At 51.0% G+C, this 15754-nt stretch overlaps 7 protein-coding genes across 7 annotated transcripts; 5 read left to right on the top strand and 2 right to left on the bottom strand.

The window, feature by feature from the left end:
- Positions 1-438: 438 nt before the first annotated feature.
- Positions 439-2142, bottom strand: BDQ94DRAFT_6248 (zinc-dependent alcohol dehydrogenase family protein). Its single transcript, XM_026776202.1, has 4 exons — positions 1594-2142; positions 1141-1530; positions 631-1077; positions 439-574 (listed from the first exon to the last, which is right to left on the bottom strand). Exons 1-4 carry the CDS (start codon positions 1774-1776, stop codon positions 530-532), a joined length of 1065 nt encoding a protein of 354 aa, XP_026632534.1. The 5' UTR covers positions 1777-2142; the 3' UTR covers positions 439-529.
- A 1556-nt stretch (positions 2143-3698) lies between these two features.
- On the top strand, positions 3699-4998 carry BDQ94DRAFT_156203 (aldo/keto reductase; the record flags this gene model as incomplete). Its single annotated transcript, XM_026768597.1, has 7 exons — positions 3699-3767; positions 3820-3966; positions 4036-4140; positions 4188-4469; positions 4528-4583; positions 4634-4779; positions 4829-4998. 7 exons carry the CDS (start codon positions 3699-3701, stop codon positions 4996-4998), a joined length of 975 nt encoding a protein of 324 aa, XP_026632533.1.
- A 436-nt stretch (positions 4999-5434) lies between these two features.
- On the top strand, positions 5435-6352 carry BDQ94DRAFT_165218 (N-terminal L-serine N(alpha)-acetyltransferase NAT4; the record flags this gene model as incomplete). The annotated part of the gene is made up of 2 exons (XM_026770237.1): positions 5435-5567; positions 5661-6352. 2 exons carry the CDS (start codon positions 5435-5437, stop codon positions 6350-6352), a joined length of 825 nt encoding a protein of 274 aa, XP_026632532.1.
- Positions 6353-6412: 60 nt separating this feature from the next.
- On the bottom strand, positions 6413-7887 carry BDQ94DRAFT_165217 (GPI-anchor transamidase subunit GAB1; the record flags this gene model as incomplete). Its single annotated transcript, XM_026770236.1, has 5 exons — positions 6413-6651; positions 6701-7323; positions 7374-7576; positions 7626-7690; positions 7746-7887. 5 exons carry the CDS (start codon positions 7885-7887, stop codon positions 6413-6415), a joined length of 1272 nt encoding a protein of 423 aa, XP_026632531.1.
- Positions 7888-8172: 285 nt separating this feature from the next.
- On the top strand, positions 8173-10325 carry nop7 (mRNA-binding ribosome synthesis protein NOP7; the record flags this gene model as incomplete). Its single annotated transcript, XM_026768596.1, has 3 exons — positions 8173-8194; positions 8253-8351; positions 8428-10325. The coding sequence occupies 3 exons, from the start codon at positions 8173-8175 to the stop codon at positions 10323-10325; spliced, it is 2019 nt and encodes a 672-aa protein (XP_026632530.1).
- Positions 10326-10813: 488 nt separating this feature from the next.
- BDQ94DRAFT_6210 (uncharacterized protein) lies at positions 10814-13035 on the top strand. Its single transcript, XM_026776193.1, has one exon. The coding sequence runs from the start codon at positions 11081-11083 to the stop codon at positions 12977-12979; it is 1899 nt and encodes a 632-aa protein (XP_026632529.1). The 5' UTR covers positions 10814-11080; the 3' UTR covers positions 12980-13035.
- A 456-nt stretch (positions 13036-13491) lies between these two features.
- BDQ94DRAFT_133200 (NAD-dependent succinate-semialdehyde dehydrogenase) lies at positions 13492-15672 on the top strand. The gene is made up of 4 exons (XM_026764225.1): positions 13492-13863; positions 13930-14017; positions 14087-15356; positions 15429-15672. Exons 1-4 carry the CDS (start codon positions 13738-13740, stop codon positions 15538-15540), a joined length of 1596 nt encoding a protein of 531 aa, XP_026632528.1. The 5' UTR covers positions 13492-13737; the 3' UTR covers positions 15541-15672.
- The last annotated feature ends 82 nt before the right edge of the window (positions 15673-15754 follow it).

The following is a 15754-nucleotide window of genomic DNA, read 5'->3' as shown; positions in this document are numbered from 1 at the left end:
TTGCCGGAGCTATTGACAGGAATTGGATTTTAAAAAGTAAGTTTGGTCGGAAGAGATGGAAAGCTCACATCAGCTTGAATCAACGGATGAAGAAAGCTGGAGTCGTTGCGGTGATGATGATGAAAGAAGTCGAGGTGCAAGATGAGGTGGCGATGCGGGGAGGGGAGCCATTCCCATCCTTGATTGGCTTGCAGGATCACCTTGCTGGCCTCACATCTGCAGTCAACGAGTTGTTGATCAACTAGATTCTGACTGATATCTGCTACCATGGTACAAACTTGGCTCTTTTCTGGAAGTACCCTCTGGGTGGATTCATTGCCCCTGCTGTTGGGTCGGTTACTGGGTTTACTAGGCAGTACGTAATACTAATAGCCAGATAGTTTTGCTCCCATACAACAAGAGAACCGAGTTGGCATGAGATTGCCGCTGCTTTCAGCATATTGAATTATAATTAATTGTATTTGGTACTCGTTCAATCATATCGCCTACGCTGTATCTAAAAATCCCTCCCCGCCACATTCTATCGCATTCATTCAATTTTGATGGCCAGCTTTCCGAAGTGGTTGCGTCCCCACTATTCATTATATTAGTATCCTGTCAACTATTGCGTAGAAAAGAAAAACCACTTACCATGTACTCGTAGGCTTCCCGAGTCTGCTCGAGGGTGAAGACCTTCTCATCCACAACCGGGTGGATGTTGTTGGCCTCAATGGCCTGGACCATGTCGTTCATCATAGCCTTGCTGCCAACGTAGATGCCGCGGACAGTACAGATGTGGCTCAAGGTGTCAAGAACGTTGGGCATGGACTTGGGGTCAACACCACCAACAAATCCGATGATGCTGATCACACCCTCGAACTTGATGCACTTGAAACTCTCGTTGAGGGTACCGCTGCCTCCGACCTCGATGATGTGGTCGACACCAACGCTGTCAGGAGTCAGCTTGCGCGCCACATCACCCCAGTTGGGCTCAGTCTTGTAGTTGATGACATGGTCGGCGCCCAATTCCTTCAGTTTCTTCGCCTTCTCCTCGGACGAGGTAGTAGCAATGACTCTTGCGCCGGCCGCTTTAGCAAACTAGCGGTGGTATCTGTGTCAGCATTCGGTGCGTTCTACAGACCCTGGATATGGGAACCTTACCTGCAAAGCGAAGATGCTAACACCTCCGGTTCCCTGTACCAACACAGTCTGACCAGGCTGCAAAGGCTTAAGGCCATACAAAGCATTCCAGCTCGTCAGAGCAGCACAGGAGAGGGTGCTGGCTTCGAGGTGGTTGAGGTTCTGGGGGCTCTTGACCAGACCGTTCTCGTTGAAGGCACCGTACTGGCGGAGGGTACCGTCGATCACGCCACCAAGTCCGGAGCTGGCACCCCTGCCATCGATGGGGCCGTACTGGTGTTGCTGGTTGAACAGGGTGACAACCTTGTCACCCTTCTTGAATTGGGTCACCTTGGAGCCAGTCTCGACAACCTCACCGGCACCGTCGGAGCCAGGAACAACCGGGAAGTTAAGCGCAAATGGGTATTGGCCCTGCAACAATAAGGATCACTTGTCAGGAAGACAGCGCAACAGACAGGAGGACAGCTGGCTAACAGTTAGGGATGGGGAACGCACCTTTGGGATGATCAGGTCACGGAAGTTCAACGACGCCGCGTGGAACTTCACCAAGACCTCATTCTCACCGACTTTCGGGATAGGGGCATCGCCAAAGGTGAGGCCATCGAAGTCGTTGTCCTTGTTGAGGACGGTCCACTGCTTCTGAGACGTAGCGCCCATTTTTTCTGGTGTATTTCCGGTCTGGAAGGTGCAGGTGCAGTGGATGACAGGTGACAATAGCAACAGAACGTGATGAAGCTTTGGGAATCACCTTGGCTGGAAGATCTGTAGCTTTTAAAGAGCTCTTGCTCTTGATTCTTGACGTAAGTGGGCAAGCTCCACTCGAGTGACGGTGGGCTTAATAATAAGGCCCCAAGACTTTAGTTAATGGCCATGAAGGTTTAGAATATGGAGACTGAGCTGAACCAGCGAATCAAGGTACGCATAGAGAAGGCAGTTGTTCCCACGATGATTCGGTTGCTGATAAATCCTTTCTTCCACCATTCTATGCGAGTGGGGCATTGTTAGTAGTATGAGTCGTGCCTGAAGAAGCCTCCAGCATAGGGTATGCTGGTGATCAAATCGCTGCCGCGTCGTTCTTCCATGACGACGTGTTATGATAATTTGGGATCAACCATTTAGTTGTCATCGTGCAGCGAATCCTACTATCCATTGCAGCAATTGAGCAGAAGCTTCGCGTTTTCTTCCATAGGGAAGATGGTGGAAGAGGAATGAAGTGGGCCGTGGGCCCCCCGCCAGGCAAAAAGCAGACTTTTCCGGTTTGGCTTCAACTTCCTCCCTTCCGGCGTTCCCTTACCTTATCGCGACTATCTCGGGGACTGCAATCTGGTCAACCGATGTACAATTTGATCACTGAAATTTAAATGAATGTATGTCCGGTGAAGAGCACTGTTCATTGATGAGATGATAGACTAGGAAAAGGCAGCCTTACATCGATGCACTGTTGCGGCTCATTGTTTAGTATTCTGAGAGTGGCGTGGGGCAGTTGGGCGTTGGAGGGACAACCGCTTGCTTCCCCGGGTTCGAAGGCCGAGGACCTTGGGTTTTCAGACGCCGAAAGTCCGGCCTGCCAGCCATTTGCACAATAGTGCAACGTGTTGATAAAAATAAGCTGCCCCTGGCGGTCATCTATCTATACGGGGTAGATACAAGCTGCTTATGCGCACTGCGACCCAAATCCGAGGACTATCAGCCCCGCACTAGCCATCTGCATAGGCCGAAAAAACTCTGCGCATTCCTAGGCGCTTTTACATCGCGATCGTTAATTGTCCGACTCAACTAAACCCATGAAACCAGCTTTATCTTCGTTATGTAGAATCCTAAGTATATTCTGAAGACTTTTTCTCGCTCAAATAACTTTTTAACAGCCCATACCTTGTCAATTTAACCAGTCTCATTTCCATTCGGGGGACACTTCGGTTACTACTATCATTGAGGGGCCAGTGGCGTAGGCTTCGAAATCGCCGAAAATAACTACTTTGTAATGAACCGCGAAGCATCACCATCCTGGTGCGAAATAGCCAGTAGATTCTCCTAATGATGATGCTGCAACTAGGTCCATTAATAAATAGAACAGAAGGGTGCACCCCTGTCGGACCATCAGTGATAATACAGAGTCCAATGGTCGAACGGTCTGCATCAATAATAGTCCAGACCACATGATTCTTCTGAAACGATGAGTATCTCACTCTACTCCTTATCCTTGCAGTGATGACATGAGAATGGGAAATCTCTCCTCATCAGAGAGTATAGATCAGACTATCCGGCCATTTATCTGGCGAACCCAAGCGGGACCTAAAGCATCGCGCAATCACCCAGCAGGATGAGTTGACGACAGGAAACGGCTAAAATGCACCAAACACCACACGTTCGGTGGATTCCATAGGCTCGGTGCTTAACATGATTTGATATTGCATTGCGCGGACGGGATCGACGGTTGAATGAGGGGTAATCTGCTATCCCCTCACTCCTGGCCATGGCGCTCTCTTCTTCCCCTTGAACTTTAAGCTCGTGGCTTCTGTTCACTTGGACAAACATCACACATTCTTCCAAACTCCGATACAGATCTTGCCTATAACAACATGTCTCTAGGACGTACCTTTAAGCTTAACTCGGGATACAAGATCCCCGCCGTTGGTTTAGGAACATGGGTATGCGAACCGTTCCAGATATGCACCTCTCGTCGCAAACTGACAGTCACAGTTGTCCAAACCCCACGAGGTAGAAAATGCGGTTGAGGCAGCTCTGCGCTCTGGTTACCGTCACATCGATGCCGCTGCCATCTATCAAAACGAAACAGAAGTCGGAGATGGCTGGAAGAAATCAGGAGTGCCGCGCGAGGAAATCTTTGTCCGTGTCATGTCGCATTCCCTGTTGTCTGGTGCACTTGACTGACATCCTCCTTTCATGTCCTTTTAGATCACCAGCAAGCTATGGAATACCCACCATCATCCCGAAAATGTGGAAGAGGCCGTCAACAAGACCCTCAAGGATCTTCAGACCGACTATCTCGATCTGTACTTGGTATGTCGGTATCTATACTCATCCCAATATTCTACTAACAAACTCAGATCCACTGGCCCGTGGCATTCATCCACCAGAACTCTTTCCAGCCTCCCCTAGACCCGGTCACGAAACGCTTCAAGCTGGCAGATGTTCCCATTTCTGAAACATGGAAAGCTATGGAGGACCTCGTTCGAAAGGGCAAGGTTCGCAGTATCGGTGTGAGCAACTTCACCGTCGAGAAGGTAGAGGAGCTGCTCAAGACCGCGACCATCCCGCCTGCTGCGAACCAAATCGAGGCGCACCCATACCTACTCCAGCCAAAGCTCACTGAGTATCTGAAGGCGAAGGTAAGCGGCTGACTTCATCACGGCTGATGTATCGAACTTTGCTGACAGAATGAACCAGAACATCCTTCCTGTCGCATATAGCCCACTGGGCAACAATATCTACGAGCTACCTCGGTACGTCCACAACTTAATCATATCCTCTTCGCACGCTAATCCCTGAGCAGTGTCATCGACGACCCCCAGGTTCAAGAGATCGCGAAGAAGCTGGAAAAGGAGCCCGCTCAGTTGTTGATTTCCTGGGCTGTTCAGCGTGGCACTGCCGTCTTGCCAAAGAGTGTAACCCCGTCTCGGATTGAGAGTAACTTCCAAGGTATCTTCAATAAGTGCACCTTTTCAACACGATAATCTAACGATACTAGACTTCATCATCCCCGACGCTGAATTCGAGGCCCTGAACAAACTCGACCGCAACACGCGATACAACTACCCCTTCCGCTGGGGAATTGACGTTTTCGGGGAGCTGGGAGCCGAAGAGGCTGAGAGACGGGCCGAGGAATTTGCTGCGAAGTTAAGAGCGGAGCAAGCATAGAGAGATTTGTAGGACTCTATGTACTGCTCAACCCTGTCTGTTACCCTCAATATATATAGCTCGTAGATACTACGATCATGAACACGGAACCATATAGAAAAATAAACAAAAGCAACCGTAGACACCTTGTGCTATAAATGTTTCAAAGAGTTTCAAATAGACCTAGTAAAAGCAAACTCCCACTACCCATGCATGGTACACATGGCATGCATGCATGTACAAGTCAGTCCTTCCCGGCACAACGCCTGCCATGGGAAGGACACCGGAAATCCCGCACACCAGCCAATCACCTCGCCCACACCACACATCAAATCTTCAACACTCAGCGAAGCGTCAAGACCAAGACTCATTTCTTTAAAGCATTCCAATACACAGAGAACTTAATATGAAAGCAACATCGGAAACTCAACGAGCACCACGAAAAAGCCAGACTACAATGTCATCATCCGTCCAAGCAGGCCGAGTAACCAAGAACACTACTACCGCGCGGCGGAGACGCGTACAACATCCGAAGACACGAGCTAAGCCTCAACCACAAGACCATGGGTATGATCGCAATGGGAGTTACTGTATGTCACTATATAAAATAATAGAATTATAATCCACCTCCATTCATCTCATACCATAACATAACAAAGGACTAAAGGCTAATTTTATCGCAGACAATTCATCCCCATCACTCCCGCTCGTCGAGCGCACCAACCAACTGAGCATTCAGGAATTCACTTCAAAGTACATTTCTTCTGAGTTTCTGACTTACACCTACAAACCCGAAGACCCAATATCCTCTGAAGAGCAAAAGTACAGATTATCTATCTACGACGCAGCCACCATCCCCACCACTGACCTAAATGCATGCTTCAATCTCATCGAGGAGACATCCTCAGAGGCATATAAGAATTCCTCGACGGGGTGGTCGCCCACTAAGAAGAAAAAGGAGATGAAGCTTCCTGATATGAAGTATTTGGTTATTCGTCGGGAGGGATTATCATCAGATGATGGTGAAGGGGAGGGGGAGAACGCAGTGGTCGGATTCATGTCATTCATGATTACGTACGAGGACGGAAAAGAGGTGATTTATCTCTACGAGATCCATCTGTCCTCTGAGGTGCAGAAGCAAGGGCTCGGGAAGCGGTTGTTGCTTGTGCTGATGGAGATAGGGAGACGGGTTGGGATGGAGAAGGCTATGTTGACGGTGTTTACGTCAAATGGGGTGGCTCAGAGGCTTTATGAGGCTATTGGGTTTGGTACGGATGAGTATAGTCCTCGGCCGAGGAGGCTGAGGAATGGGATGGTTAAGGAGCCGGATTATAGGATTATGTCTGTAAGGTTGGATGGAGGGCCGTATGTATGATCTATGGAGCCTTCATTCTTTCTGGATGATGCTATAGTGGGTATGTAGATTAAAGTACAGTTAAACTTGTCGCACTTCTTTGCCGCGCAACTCTGGGTTGTCGTATTCCCATTCGTCGCGGAGGGCGGCGAAGATGGTGTCCGCTAGTAATATTGATAGGCCAAGACTCCATACCAGAGTGATGGCGTAGAAGAAGTTGGCGTTACCGGAGCCGGCGTATATCCAGAGATGATAGAAGGCGGGCCCTAGGAGAGTGGCGTAGAGAAGGGCGGAGATTGCGAAAAAGGTGTATCGCATCACTAAACAGTATTAGCACATGTCAATAGATACAATTGGGAGAGTGCTTACGAGGGAAGAGGTGGCGGTAGAGTGGAAGCAGGGCGAAATATAGTGATGCGTCGGAAATGCTGGGATATGGCTTGAAAATGGCAAAGATGCCCAGAAGGGACGTCAGCACAAACAAAGGCTGTCGGCGCAGTCGCACAGTAAGGCCACCCATGTAGGCAGCCAAGTGAAGCCAGAACACCCCCAGGAAGAACTCGCGAAAAGAGTCGAAGATTTCGATGAAGAAATACCACCAAAGGCCAACGTTGGGAGTCAGGTCAGGCACAAGCAACTGGACGCCATATGTCGCAGAGATGAAGCTATAAAAGTCGCCAATCAACAGAGTGGATATGCCAAGCAGTCCTGCAATGCATGTAAGGAAAACTGCGAAGTGTTGTAGAGCGAATGGTAGGGCGCCGGAGGAAACCTTGGCTTTCTGGACTCGCTGGTCGTAGCATAGAAGAACAAGCGGAATGAAGAGAAGTGCGGGATATATCGACAGGTACGATGCAAGCCCCAGAGACAGCATTGCATTCAGACTGTTTCCGGTGACAGCGCTTGAAAAGGAGTATAGGATTCCGGTTGTAGTAAATACCCCAGTCGATCGGCCCAAGCAGGTTGCGATGGTGAAGGGATTGAATAGAAACCTGACAAGGTCAGCACCAAGAAACACCGAGTATAGATATCCGCCCTTTACCATGCCGCGATAGACACTCCATCCCATCTAATATGCCTCCGCAATGCCGAATAGAATCTCCCCGATACCGCCTGCCCCGAATCCGAGATCGTAACCAGAGCATTCGCATTCACCAGGTCTACCAGCGAGTAGAATACCGCAGTGGGAATAGGATGAGATTGTGCGTTCGGTAGGAGGGAAAATAGAGGAAGAAGTAGCGGTGCCTGTGCTTTGTTAGGAGTGTTCACTCGGATGTATAGTCGTCGGCTATACCTGGTGGAAGACGCCTCCGTCATAGGGGGAAACATTGCGCATGTACAGGAAAAGACCTTCTTGAACTATAAAGACGATCATTAGTCTCCAGTAATTTCAAGCCTGTTAGCTCTGACTCACGTCTTTTGAAGCTGGTCACCGGTGTTGATACCTCGACTCTACCCGTCAACAAGTCGGGGAGTGAGGGGAACAATACTGAGAGAAGAAGTCGCAGGGCCAGAGCACCACCGAACACGGCGGCTTTCCTATGATCTACCCCCATACTGACTTCAAGTAAACTGACCACTTAGCGCATGCCCGTATTGATCAGAGACGGCCTATGCAACGGCCTTGAAGCGATTGGGGAGTTGGAGGCCGCGGATCTCCAGCTGTCCGGTTGGCTTCACGTGCCAAGACTCCGCGCATTTCCCTTTTCCGCCGTGCACGGACCACTCTGAGCTGCTGATCCAGAAAAGTAAAAGAAAAAAAAAACTTATCGAGATTTTTCTGGTTATCGGATTTTCTCCAATCTTCAACCCGCAACACTTGCACCAGAACTGTCGCAAACATGGCTAAGATCAAGAAGAAGGGTACATACACTCATAATTTTCATGCGATAATTTCATGCTAACAATCTCCTTCTTTCAGGAACCTCTGGCCAGGCCAAAAACTTTATTACCAGAACCCAGGCCGTGCGCAAACTTCAGATTTCCCTCCCGGATTTCCGTCGACTATGTATCTTCAAGGGTATGCATATCCTATTGATGGACTGAGGCATTGAGACATATACACGGTGCTGATTCTTCTTCTTGTCGGAAAACAGGAATTTATCCCCGTGAGCCCCGGAGCAAGAAGAAGGCCTCCAAGACCTCCACTCCCAACACCACTTTCTACTACACGAAAGATATTCAGTTCCTCCTCCATGAGCCTCTCCTGAGAAAGTTCCGTGACCAAAAGGCGCTTGCGAAGAAGATTGCCCGCTCCCTTGGACGTGGTGAAGTCTCAGATGCGTCCCGTCTGGAGAAGAACCACGCGCCGAAACTCACCTTGGATCACATCATCAAGGAGCGCTACCCGACATTCATTGACGCTCTGAGAGATCTGGACGATGCCCTGTCTCTGCTGTTCCTCTTTGCCAACCTCCCCTCTTCTCCCCATGTCCCAGCCAAGACCATCGCTCTCTGCCAGCGGGTTACCCACGAGTTCCAGCACTACCTGATCACCACGAACTCCCTGCGCAAATCTTTCCTGTCGATCAAGGGTATCTACTACCAGGCAACCATCCAGGGACAGGACATCATGTGGCTTGTGCCCTACCGCTTCGTGCAGCGTGTCAACGGCGACGTCGACTACCGTATCATGGCCACTTTCGTCGACTTCTACACCACTCTGCTCGGATTCGTCAACTACCGTCTTTACTCGACTCTTGGCCTTCGCTATCCCCCCAAGTTCGATAAGAGGAGTGACGAGAATGGTGCTGAGTTGGCGGCTTTCACTCTGGAGGGCCGAACCGTCGGCGAACCCCCCAAGGCTCTCGAAGCCAACAAGCAGGCGAGCAAGCCTTCCAATCAGGAAGTCTCTAAGGAGGTTCAGGCCAAGGTCGACAAGGTCATCAAGACCGCAGGCTTGGATCAGACGAAAGACGAGCAAGTTACCGAGACAACCGAAGAAGCTTCCGAGTCGATCGATAAATTCGAGCCTACTGCCCCCGAGGCCGACACTCTGCCCCAGCCCGACTTGAGCGGAGATGAGGCTGGCTCTCTGTTCGCACCTTTCGTTTTCTACATCTCCCGTGAGGCTCCCAAGGCGCCCCTGGAGTTCATCCTCCGTGCCTTCGGCTGCAGCAGGATCGGCTGGGACGCTGTCCTTGGCGACGGAGCTTTCACCCACGATGAGACGGATACTCGCATCACCCACCAGATTGTCGATCGCCCTTCTTTGCCCGAGTCTTCGTTGCCTGCTATCCCTGCTGCTTCGACAGAGGGAGCTGCTCAGAAGGTCAGACCGGGAACCCGCATCCCCGGCAGAACCTATGTCCAGCCCCAATGGGTGTGGGACTGCATCAACGAGGGCAAGCTCCTCCGTGCTGATCTGTACGCCCCAGGCGCTACTCTCCCCCCTCATTTGAGCCCTTGGGTCAAGCCTTCCAAGGGTGGCTATGACCCTCGCGCCAGCTTGGCTGAGCAGGAGGAGGAAGGTGAGGCAGAGCTGGACGAAGACAGCGACGAGGAGATGGAGGAAGCCGCTGATGAGGAGAAGGCTGAGGCCAAGGATGAGGAGTCCGAGGCTGAAAGCGAGGAAGAGGATGATATCAACGGTGGCATGGATGTTGCTGAGACTGATGAGGACGAGAGTGAGAGCGAGGAAGAGGACGAGGACTTTGGCGGATTCGATGACAACGAGGCCGCCTCTGAATCTGAGGATGAAGAGGAAGCCGCCCGGACACAGCACCAGAAGGAACTGGAGGCTGAGGCTGCTGGTCTTCCCTTCTCGTCTGGTGGCGGTGCTGGCGAAGCAGCCAAGAAGAAGTCCGCTCAGGCTAAGAAGATCGCCTCCAAGAAGCGCAAGGAGGAGGAAGAGCTGGAGAGACAGAAGATGATGATGAGCCGGAAGAAGCGCAAGCTCCTCGAAAAGATGATGTACTCGAACAAGCAGAAGTCTGAGGAGGCTGCCAAGCTGCGGTCCAAGAGGAGAAAGCTTGAGAAGGAGGGCCAGAAATGAAGTTAGGCACATAAAAGTTGGCTTTTCTGTGACAATAGAATGATATCCTGCTGGGATTTGGAAGCATTCCTATATTGGCGTCTTGAATCTTGTATTTACCATAGCATTCAGTTAGAGTGTTGTCTAATAAGTATACACGTCTACCGTTTGATCCAAAATCTGTCTGCTGTAAGATTCCTGCTAGGTTCTAGTAGAATGAAGAGCCATTTCAGGTTCGATATGGGTTTAATCTTTGAGGATTTGGATGGGGATAAGATTGGATATCGGTTCACATAGTACCAAGATCAGACTAACCACCATTACACATCGACTACATGCATTCTATCTTATTTATTTCATGCTCAACTTATGGCTAGTTATGATTCAGGGGGTTAGTAAAAAGAAAGTAGTGGGCCTGTCGCGATGCCCAGTAGACATGTATCAAGTCACGTGCTTTCGACTTTTTCCTCTTGATCCGCACCATTCATTAAATCTTCCATCAACAGTACCGATTTCTTTTCTTGGAAGTCCACAGTTCAAGTCTGATTCTACTGGCTGTATGAAAACTCAAATGCAATAGATTGGCGTCTCTAATTTTCCGAAGATAAGCTCGCAGCCACACCGCCAGTCTTGATGATCATCAACCGAACGACCATCTAGATAGTCGCTATCTAGCGGGATTTGCTGCATATGGGCCTGAACTCCATGGGCCCCTAATCTATCAACCTATGTACAGAAAATCAAGCCAACTTCTCTATAAGCACCAATACTGAGGCATGTCCTCACTTTCAGGCGCGCGCTTTAGCCCGCCGCAGTCAGCGCAACCATACAGGTCCATTTTCGGAGGTCCGAGTAGCCAAGATGTTGCCGATCTGGTACCCTACCCAGAAACCCAAACTGGGGCCGGAGATAGCCAGGAAGACCTTGACGTGATCATGGAAGAGGAGCCGATTGAGAACGATCACTCGGACGCTACTTACGTTGAGAGCAATGACGATGAGCAATCTGGTTCAGATGCGGACAGCTATGCATCTGTTCCTCAGTCACCTAAAAAGCAGCAGCAGCAGCAGCAGATGCTCCAAAAAGTGACTGAGCGTGACCGCCAGCGTGATTCAGAGACCCCTTCGGCACATTCGTACCGTCCTAACAGATTCCGCGGGCCTGAATCTACGTGGAGAAGATTGACTGCCGAAGATAGACAGAATGCTCAAGCTCTGGAAGATGTTCGAGCCCGAGATCTAGCTGCACATTTGTACAATGCTTATGCGCTCCGAGTCCGGGCGCGAGAGATAGCGAGACGAGCGACGGAGACAAATGAGCAACTGCTGGATGAGATGGATACATTTGCTCCTCCGAAGCGTTGGACCGCGTGGCCTCTACCTTCGACTGAGGTGCCTAGACCGGATGAGGAAGTGCGGAAAAGTCTCGACGATGCTTGGACACTGAGAATGCAGCCAGATCCTCGACCAAGTGCCGAACTAGAGGAATCTGTCATGGCGTTCATGTTACGGACGGCAAAGGAGAGGTTCATGGCCAGGGAATGGGATTATCAGTCGAAGCCATTTACATCCCATCGAAGAAAAAGATCAGCGTCTCAACACGAGACGCAGGATGAAAGTACCGCATGGGAAAGCGAGCGCGAAGGTGCGGATGGCGTTCCATTACGCCCAGCTGTCCAGACAGATGACGATAAATCAAGACGACAACTACGCCCACTCACTCGGAACATACTCTCGCAGTTTGACGAGCTTCTCATGGGACTTCATCGTGCCCGGAAGGGCGGAGTGGCAGCGGATGACAGCTCCGCAAGTGACTGGCAGACCGATACTGAAAGTGTGATCTCTGGCTCATCACCTCGGAAGAGAAAAGTCAATTCTCAAAGAGCGAGAAGTCAATCGAGAGGAAGAAAACGGACCCGACGGTCATCCTTTAAGAGCGGATCGAGTGACGCTCGTTCTCGTAGTACACATGTATCAAGCGGGCCGGAGTCAAGCGTACACAGCTCCTCTCAAGCAACCTCAAGATACAGATCACAGTCACAACATTCTTCCCGCTCACGAGGCCGATCCGTCGGTAGTGATCGTCGACGGTCCGCCAGTCGTGTTCGCCTCGGGATACGGGATTGGAGTGAGGTGTTGGGAGTCGCCTCCATGATAGGATGGCCGCCAGCCGTGGTGATGCGAACAGCACAGAGATGCGCAGCCTTGTTTGGCGAAGATATGACGTTCCAGGTCCTCAAAGAAGGGAAGGTCAAGCAAGATATAGGAGACGACGATACCAAGATATGGAAATACGAAGAAAGCGAATCAGAACTTGAAGTTCAGACTGATCTTGAGCCTGAATCTGAGGCCGAGGCGGAAATTTCACAACCCTCCCGTTCTCAGAGCAGACGACCACGCTCTCGTGCCGCTTCCACCAAGGGAGGCTCGACATCGCGAGCCAACAGTACGGCGCCTGAGGACGCCGGGGATGGGTCCCGACCAAAAGGCAAAGGAGAACATCGCAAGCAGGATTTGGTCTGTCCTATCCGGGCGTGTTCCAGGCATAGCAAGGGCTTCTCGCGGACATGGAATCTCAATCTGCATATGAAGCGCATGCATCCGAATTACCGTTCCAGAAGCGATGGCAGATCGTCGACTGGCACGCGCGGTGAGAATGACGTTGATAATGAGTGAAATGGTGGTAGACTAATCAGATATGGCCAAATGGCTTATGTGTATATTTCTTGGGAATAATGACTCCCAACTGGCGCTGTATAGATCGATAATACGCATTGTAGATATCGTAATATATGGGTATTACAGTTACAGGTACCGGAAGTCTAGTGTTCTCCCATTGGTGCGTGCTCCGGAGCTGCCGTGTAGCAATTCGGTTATTGGCTACTGTCACCGAAGCCAGGGATAGCATATCGATATGGTATCCTACTTACGTTAATGTAATATATGAAGATACAAGAGCAGCAAAAGTTACCCAAGGCCTGAAAAGCCTTCAATTCATCCTCAATTTTTCTCAGAACTATAGATTAATAGCCAGGTAACGCATCAATCCCCTTGCACCAGACAGCAACCCTGTAGTGCCGTGGCGGCGCAACCGAAAGCTCCGGATGACGTCTACCCACGTGACCGGCAGGTCCCCCGCTTGAAGGGCGCCGGTAAGATTCACGCCGCATTGCCATCACTAGAATCCACTGCTAGTTCCGAGAATAAATAGCTGGCCTTGTCCGGAATTGATTGGAAATCTCTCTAGAGTCCTGTTGAATAGCAAACTGCTGAAAGTGGTGGTACACCGATCCAAAAACACGATTCCCTCCCAGACAAACCGAGGTCTCCCCGCACCGAACTTCGGAACGAAGAGCGAGAGAGAGCAGCTGGAGATCTGCTCGTCCACACGACCCGCTCGCTGGGTGTGATAGATTACAGTGCATCCATCAATCATGGAGAGATTTATTCGTCCAGTTTCCCGGCAGCTCTTGAGACCGCGCCTTCGTTATCCCTTTGCCATTCCTGCTCCTATCCACACTAAACGCCTAGTTTCCACCATGGGTTACACTGTCCCTCCGGTTCGTGCTTCTGCCTTCCATTTCTCATTCATGAGAATTATTGCTAATGTCCTGGCTATTATATAGCTCAAAGACCAATCCCTCTTCATTCAAAAGGCATACGTCAATGGCGAGTGGGTAGACGCTCAGTCCGGACAGACCTTCGAAGTCCACGGTAGGCCATGCACCACCTTCCACAACCAAACCGAGTGACCAGCTATACTCATCACAGGACTACTTTCAGACCCTGCCTCCGGAAAACTCATCGGAACATGTCCCGAATTCTCCGCCGCAGACACCGAGAAGGCCATCCAAGCCGCCAAAGAAGCCTTCCCCAAATTCCGCACAACCCTGTCCCGCGAGCGCGCCCGCATGCTGCGCAGATGGTACCAGCTCATGATCGACAATGCCGACGACCTAGCCACCCTGATAACCTGGGAAAACGGAAAGCCGCTCACCGACGCCAAAGGCGAGGTGAACTACGCGGCCAGCTTCTTCGAATGGTTCAGCGAAGAAGCTCCCCGCATCTACGGTGACACCATCCCATCCTCCGTCCCCGGCAACCGGGTCATGACCCTGAAGCAACCCGTCGGCGTCTGTGGTCTCATCACACCCTGGAACTTCCCCGCCGCCATGATCACCAGGAAGATTGGTCCTGCCCTCGCAGCCGGCTGCACCGTCGTCGCAAAGACCCCCGGTGAAACTCCCTTCACAGCCAACGCCCTCGCCGAGCTGGCCCACCGCGCCGGCATCCCCAAGGGCGTCGTCAACATCGTCACCGCATCCCAAAACACGCCCGAGGTCGGCGAAACCATCACCACCCACCCCGAGGTCCGCAAGGTCTCCTTCACCGGCTCCACCAACGTCGGTAAGCTCCTCATGAAGCAATCCTCGTCGACCATCAAAAAGGTGTCCTGGGAACTAGGCGGCAACGCCCCCTTCATCGTCTTCGACGACGTCGAGGACCTCGACGCTGCTGTCGCCGGCGCTGTGGCCTCCAAATTCCGTAGCTCTGGACAGACCTGCGTCTGTGCAAACCGGATCTACGTGCAGCGCGGCATCTACGATGAATTTGCCAAGCGCTTCGCAGAGAAGGTCAAGGGCTTCAAGCTGGGTGCTGGCTTCGAAGAAGGCGTTACCCACGGTCCTGTTATTCACGACCGCGCCGTCAACAAGGTCGACGAACACGTCCGCGACGCTGTATCCAAGGGCGCGCAGGTCCTGACGGGTGGTCAGAAGGCCGCTCACCTTGGTCCTAACTTCTACGATTTGACTGTCCTCACGGAGATGAACAAGGATATGCTTGTCGCTTCAGAGGAGACATTCGGCCCTGTCGCGGGACTTTTCCCCTTCGAGACGGAACAAGAAGTTGTCGACCTGGCTAACAAGGCTGAGGTTGGTCTGGCGGGCTACTTCTTCAGCAGTAATGTTAAGCGCATCTTCCGTGTTGCGGAGGCGTTGGAGGTCGGTATGGTGGGTGTTAACACGGGGCTTATTAGTGATGTTGCTTCGCCGTGAGTATACCCTTGTTTTGTTTGTTCCTTAGATTGTCGTTTTTGAATGTTGCTAACTGTTTGGTTGAATAGGTTCGGTGGTGTCAAGCAGAGCGGCTTTGGCCGCGAGGGCAGCAAGTACGGTATTGATGAATTCTTGGTGGTCAAGAGTGTTACTTTTGGAGGAATTGAGCCTCTTCAGTAGGCCATGGGTAAATAAATTGGGGTATTAGATTGGTTGGTTCATGGATTTCTGGGAATGGGGTTTGTTCAATTTATGCACTAGTACTTTATATATATTATGGAGCCATGACGGAATGTATCATTTCAACTTTCATTCACACGCATAGTAGCGCACACACACACACACACACACAAACCACTACATTGAAGTATCTCCTCCTTCATACCCTCTACAT

This window comes from Aspergillus welwitschiae (genome assembly GCF_003344945.1).
Source record: "Aspergillus welwitschiae strain CBS 139.54b unplaced genomic scaffold BDQ94scaffold_1, whole genome shotgun sequence".
Lineage (NCBI taxonomy): Eukaryota > Fungi > Ascomycota > Eurotiomycetes > Eurotiales > Aspergillaceae > Aspergillus > Aspergillus welwitschiae.
The sequence above is the reverse complement of the archived record's forward strand: the minus strand, read 5'-3'. Positions and strand labels throughout refer to the sequence as shown.

What these genes read in the sequence shown, in the direction of transcription:
- BDQ94DRAFT_6248 (XM_026776202.1), bottom strand. Translation starts at nt 1,776, where the DNA reads ATGGGCGCTACGTCTCAGAAGCAGTGGACCGTCCTCAACAAGGACAAC. An exon ending in TTAGCATCTTCGCTTTGCAG is followed by an intron (nt 1,078 to 1,140) that starts GTAAGGTTCCCA and finishes TACCACCGCTAG; the next exon opens with TTTGCTAAAGCGGCCGGCGC. An exon ending in GGGAAGCCTACGAGTACATG is followed by an intron (nt 575 to 630) that starts GTAAGTGGTTTT and finishes TATAATGAATAG; the next exon opens with TGGGGACGCAACCACTTCGG.
- BDQ94DRAFT_6210 (XM_026776193.1), top strand. Translation starts at nt 11,081, where the DNA reads ATGTCCTCACTTTCAGGCGCGCGCTTTAGCCCGCCGCAGTCAGCGCAA.
- BDQ94DRAFT_133200 (XM_026764225.1), top strand. Translation starts at nt 13,738, where the DNA reads ATGGAGAGATTTATTCGTCCAGTTTCCCGGCAGCTCTTGAGACCGCGC. An exon ending in TGGGTTACACTGTCCCTCCG is followed by an intron (nt 13,864 to 13,929) that starts GTTCGTGCTTCT and finishes GCTATTATATAG; the next exon opens with CTCAAAGACCAATCCCTCTT. An exon ending in ATTAGTGATGTTGCTTCGCC is followed by an intron (nt 15,357 to 15,428) that starts GTGAGTATACCC and finishes TTGGTTGAATAG; the next exon opens with GTTCGGTGGTGTCAAGCAGA.